The 6,225-nt window shown below is 43.0% G+C and overlaps 1 protein-coding gene across 1 annotated transcript in view; it reads left to right on the forward strand.

The window, feature by feature from the left end:
* Positions 1-3: 3 nt before the first annotated feature.
* OGFOD3 (2-oxoglutarate and iron-dependent oxygenase domain containing 3) overlaps positions 4-6,225 on the forward strand; it is a gene marked incomplete at both ends in the record, with an annotated part of 44,995 nt that continues 38,773 nt past the window's right edge. Inside the window, one exon of the mRNA XM_009573236.1 lies at positions 4-172. Coding sequence (XP_009571531.1) covers positions 4-172 — 169 coding nt within the window. The remainder of the gene's footprint in view (positions 173-6,225) is intronic.

Consider the following 6,225-nt stretch of genomic DNA (forward strand, 5'->3'; position numbering starts at 1 on the left):
AAGGCCGCGTTGCTCCTCTCCTCTGCCGCCGTCGGTGCCCTCCTCAGCTGGAGCTACCTGAGCACCGAGGATGGGGTGACAGAGGTGCTGGCTCGTCACAGCGAGAGCCTGCAGGACAAGTTCGTTGAGATCCCCTGCTCTGAGGACTACGACAGCCACAAAAGATTTGAAGGTATTTGGATAGGATTGTCTGAAGTGGGATGAGGCAGTCTTCAGAGGACCGTAACAGCCCGACTGTTGGCTAAGTCTGTTAAACCAAATGTGTACTGCAAAACTCTGGTGTTTCTAGCAAACACCTGGTCACTGTGCGTATTGTTTAAATCCCCAAATGTTCATGCCTCTTGGGCCAGCCCAGAAGTTGTTGTGTCTGGGAGGTTTTTCTGTCATTCCTATATAATTCTCTTCTGAAACTGCTTTGTTTAGGCTGTGTGAAATAAACCTTTTGTTAAACCTGTTTCTAGTGTCTTTTCATACTCTTGATTCCTCTAATAGGCTTGTGGGTGAGTTTGTTACTGGTAAATACCATACAGGACATGGAACGGAACTGATTTAGAATATTGTCTCTGCTGCCGGCATGTGATAATTGCACAAACGCCAGCTTCTGATCTACCTGTTTTGAGATGTGTCTGTGCAGGCAGCTTTTGATGCTGCCTGCAAAGCATTTCTCCTCTGTATTTGTCTTTCAGCTGAGCCTGTTTTCTGTCAAATTGGTATTTGTCTCCCCTGGCACTTATTTCTTTGGCGTGTTGATGTTGGATCTTCTAGAGACATGGAAGATTTTAATCTTCTCTGGTGAAGAACAGTGAGAAAATTGCAGTTTGCATGGATAAGCTATGCTGATGTTCTTTTTCAGATTTGCAGAGTGTATCTTGATGAACATTTTGAGCTGGTACTGCTGCCAGAGAGCAGCTCTGCTCTTGCTTTTTGTCAGCCTACCTGTATGTCTAGCTGTGTGCTGACCGGTAAGATATTGCATCTAAAAAAAAAAATATTTCTGAGATAGTTTTTAGGCAAATCAGTCTTATCTGGTTCATTATGTGGCTGACAAAACACTTGCTGACACAAAGCTGGAGGTGGTGTGGAGGCTGGAAGGAGCTGCTTGGAGCTGAGGAAGGACAAAGATGATCAAAGGGCTGGAGAGCCTGCCCTATGAGGAAAGACTGAAGCAGTTGGGTTTCTTCCTGGAGAAGAGAAGGCTCAGGGGGCACCACATCACAGTATTCCAATATTAAAGGGCAGCTACAAAGAGGGTGGAGGCTATCCCTTCACAAGGAGCCACATGGAGAAGGCAAGGGGCAATGGGTACAAGTTGCACTGGGCAAGGTTTTATCTTGATGTAAGAAAGAAATTTTTTACGGAGAGAACAGTCACTGGAACAACCTCCCCAGGGATGTAGTAGAGCCCCTATGACTGGAGGTTTTCAAGATGCGATTGGACAGGGTGTTAGATAATCTCATCTAGGCTCCCTTTCCCATGAAAGGCTGGACCAGGTGATCTTTTGAGGTCCCTTCCAGCCTGGGCTCTTCTATAACGCTACGATTTCTAACTTTCTTCCAGTGCCAATTCAGTAGAAAGTGTTCATCAAACTGCAGCCTGGATGTGGTGCCCCAAAGCTGTGGAGGTCGCTTCCCCAGCCCTCTTCAGGTGGCTGGTCCTGGTGCTTTTGGACAAAAGGCTTGTAACATAAAACAAAAGTTTACGTGTAGTCTGTGGTCAGGTAGTTTTTCCTCAGTGCTGCTATTATAGCATCTTGTTTGGAGGATTCTTGCCAAATGTTACTGAGGCCAAGGAAACTGCTGTCAGGAATCTACCAGCATGAAAACTTCCTCAGTAGGGGGATTTTTTGACTGAGCACATGAAAACACATGTTCTGTTTTAACTTTTCATACTTACTATAAGGAGAAATTTATATTCTGGCTTTATTTGCATAGTGCCGAGGCCAGAGAAAACAGTGCAGCGAGTGTTGCCACAGATTTGGTAGTTATGACGGAACTAAGGCTAAAACTGTCTGCATTCTGCTACTAGGGCTTTTGCTTATCAAAAGAAACCCCCAAAACAAACAAAACCTTATTTTTCCTTTCCCTGGTTTGCAAGAGGAATTTCCTGAGCTGTGGACTTGTGGTCTTGGCAACCCCATCAGTTATTCTTTCCATCATAAGGAAGGCAGGAACTTCAAGGATATCTCTGCCCGGGAAGAGGAATGCATGTGTTCTCTAATCTTCTGATCTTATGGGGAGCAAGCTCTAAAAATGCTAACTGCAGGGTGAAGTGTGACCTCTCTTGGCTTTGTATGAGGATGATTGACGTGGCTGGCATCAACCCAGGAGGACCAAAGGGGAGTCACGTGTGAGTTTGTATTCCAGTGTTCTAATTAGATGTTTGCTTGTTGCTCTTTCTTAACTTACGTGATTGATTTAGGTTTTTAACAGATGTTTTTACATGTGTTCCCCTGTATCATGCTTTCAGAAAGAGATAGTGGTATTAGAAATGTGTGAACATCTGGTTCGTGAAGTGGTTAATTGAAGCCCTGCTGTGATAATGAACTTTGCTCTCGTTTTTTAACTCGTCTCCTGCTCGGTGCCCGCAAGAGGGTGGTGGTGAGCTGCTGAGCCTTGCTGTCCCAGCAAAGCTGGTTCCTTGCTCCGCCTGTATGTTACTGATAGCTTAGTGAGGCAGTAAATGCGGATTATGGTTCTCTGCCAAAGTGGATTCAGCTCCGGAGCTTCAGTCACTTTCTTGGAAATAGCTTTCTATCACTCAATAGCTTTTCATTCTCTGTCTCTACCCTGGCTTGACATCCACAGCTGCTGGCCCTGTCAGAAGGAGGCACATTCCTATCATCACTTGGTGTCTGATGCTCTGCCGTAAAGTTTCCACAGCTAAGATGAGCTTTTTATTTATGCACCTGTCCCTGCTTCAAACTGAACTAGTGCAACCGAGCTTCTAGTTTGCTTCAAATGATATGGTAGTTAGCGTGTCAGAGCAGTGGTTTTATTTCCATAGCACTGCCTGCTAGTAAACCTGCTTCACACAGAAATAAAATGTGTTATTTTTCAGAGGCCAAGCACTTAACTTATTATACTTGCAGAAGATAGGGTGTTCTGTGAGCACAGTCTCTTCTGCGTTCTGAACCCTGCAGCCAGACCTTGGCTATTTCTGCTGTCTTGAGATGTGGTTAACTACTTAAAACTATTGTGGCTACTAGTGTGTCGGATGAAACTCCTGCGTAGTCTCTTATTTGCGTTGACATATTGTGTCAGTGTACAAAGCATCCATGATCACTGCCCAGGAGACAGCTTTAAGATGCTTTTCCAGAGACTAGATCAGTGGATGTGGTAAGCGGAACAATGGAGGAAAATGGTCTAGCACTGAGACTGCTGGTGTGGTTATGGGGATGGCGTCCAGTAAGTCTTTGTCTCTTCTTGTCCTGCTTTGAGATGGATTGCATTCGGGGAGCATCATCATGGGGCTTTTTTTCTCATGTGAATCATCCCAGTCTCGGCAGCGTATGGTGCTTGGGCAAGTACCACTTTAAGTAGAAGACAAAGCTGCAGTTTAGGCACTTGGACCCCTGTGTTACATTCTGTTTTCTGTGTACTCAATAGGAACAGGGACCATAGGGAGTAACTGTGTTTTTGCATGCTTTGGTATGCTCCTCCTTTACCTTGATTGAAAAAACTCTTGGATCCAAAGCAAAGTGCCTTATTAGATAAGTGAATGATTTTTGTGTCTACTAGGCACGAATCTGTGGAAGCTACTGGGTACTTTGTGATACTAAACTGAATTTCTCCTGAGTGCAGATTCTTTTAACACTTCAGTGCTCCCATGTACCATGGTTTCTCAGACAAAGATGACACATTTCTTAATGCTAAAATTGTTTTCAAACAAACAGACTGTTCTGATTTTTCCTTAGCATTCATCTGGTGTCCGTGCCTTACTGTTGGTACCTAACTAACTTTACGCTGGACTATCTTTTTTTTGTTTTTCTTCTCAGTTTGGAAAAGCTTCTGCTGTTGCTTTCAGAACACCTCCTGCTTCCAGGACTGTCTTTGCCAGTTCTTTGTCAGAGACCCTAGACACATAACAATTGTCTGAGATAATGCCGTAGTTTTGCCAAATCTGGACCCTCCAGTACCAACCTTTTCAAAAGGGTAAGATCTGTGCTGTTGTTTGCAGTTGGAAATAGAGCGCACAAATCTCTTCTGAAATCAGAAGACTTTGCTAGTGTCCTTTTTGCAAAATGCCGTACAAAGAAAGCTCTGTTTAGACACGTTTGTCATGGAGTATTGAAACTCTCCTCTGCATTTACACTTTCCCACCTCTTCTGTCCGTGAACGTCAGCTTTCCCTCATCTCTAAGACAATTTTCTTTGCCTTTCAAGCATTAAAGAGAGAGACCTTTTCAATGGCAGAAGGAAAGTCATTCCCCTTTTCTTGTCTCTATTAGCCAAGAGAGCTTCCTTGTTTTAATGTGTTCAGCTTTCTCCGAAAAATCTCATTTTTCTATCAGCCTGTTATCTCAGCCTTTTTTAATCTTTTTTTAACAGGACTATAAAAAAGTGCACTTGCCAATATCCAAATTTGTGCTTCATAACATTGTTGACATCTTTATACCCAACAGAACGTTGGGTACAGTGTGGAGTGTATGTTATGTGATTTGTGGTTGATGATTATTGTTCTGCAAATCTTTGAGTGGATCTTACGGTTACTAACAAAATGTTTGGTAAGGTTTTTTTTCAGTTCTGGGAACCTAAATTGGTTCCTCTTTGGCTGTTTTTTGACATGCATCTGAGTTTAAAATTGGGTGCTGGAAGCTGTTATTGCCTCAGCCATCTGTCTCACTCTTTGGGTGAGTATTTGCTAGCCTGGAGGCAGAGATGTCTCATCCCTGTCAATTGGCTTCTGAGATGTTCTTCAGCCTGGCATTCAAAAGTGGATAACTGATTTTAATCTGCCACTGCTGAATGTATGATGGAGCCTTTAAGGCACAGCAACACAAAATGTGTATGTTTTTGTTAGGGCAGACAAGAAATAATTTGCAGTGTTTGCTGGCTACTACTTGTTGCTTTTCAGAACTGCTAGGTCATATGCTCCAAAGGAATATACCATTTCCAGTGCTTGCATTTTTATTGCAAGATCTGTGGTGTTTAACTTGCAAATTGTTGGTTCCTGGAATTGAGATTGAAAAATGCAAAAAACTGTGCCTAGCTGCTCTGGTTGCAGAGGGGATATTTACAATGTGCCTGAAACATGGCACAGAAGCTCCCCCTCACTCCACTCCCTCCCTTCCCAAATTTGTAACTTAGAACAATTTTCTGCCTATAAAGCCCTTGTGGGCTTTTGTTGGTTTGAATTCTGTAACTTTGGGGCTGGCACTGTATTGCAAAGTGTTGTTCTTTAATATACAAAGCACCTTTGGGTTGCTGCCAGAATTCTAATTTTTATGGTGTTTTTCTTTTTACATCAAGGCACTAGGTTTCTGATGAATGGTATGTTTTGATTCTGCTCATTTCTTTAGCTTACAGGGTCAAGAGGAGAAAAGTGAGCTGGGGGAGCAGTGGTTCTGGTTCATTTGTTACAGTGCTGGGTTCTGTGCTGGCATTGATAAATGGCTGCTGAAGAATGTAATCTCTAGCATTATTTTAAACTACTAGTTTCCTAGGTCATCTTCAAATAACTTAGTGTGCGCTTCATGGAATCTGAATCGTGAGCCGACTTCAATGAGTTGTTGCTGGGTAGTCAGAAAATGCAATGAATTATCTGGGTTGTAATCCAGTTGGTTTCCTGAGCTTGATCTGTGTTTAAACAGTCTGCTTGGTGTGGGTGCCTTTGACTTCAATTTAAACATACGTCAAACAAGGGACTTTTATTTTTCCAAGCAAGGAAACAGTGTGTATAATTTGGTATGTTGTTGTCAGTACCCAGCCTATTCACCCACACATCTCTTTCTCATTGCTTCTCTTTCTTCTTGAAATGCTGCCATAATGAGAGGGCTATATCAGGGTATATCCAGAAAGATGGAGTGGAAATTCCTACAAAGCACTCGTGCTGTGGCAAAATTTCTCCTTCTGTCAGTCTGTGGTCATTGTTATCATTAGTTGCTTTTGATCAGAGCAGACTGATGCTTTTGACTTGCACAGGTGAATTGATTGATTTATTTCCAGGAGTTCTGCTGCCTCTTGTGTTCTGATGAGCAAATAATCCTTGAAGAGGAGCTCGGTTCAGC

This window comes from Fulmarus glacialis, unplaced genomic scaffold, assembly GCF_000690835.1.
Source record: "Fulmarus glacialis isolate BGI_N327 unplaced genomic scaffold, ASM69083v1 scaffold5510, whole genome shotgun sequence".
Taxonomy (NCBI): Eukaryota; Metazoa; Chordata; class Aves; order Procellariiformes; family Procellariidae; genus Fulmarus; species Fulmarus glacialis.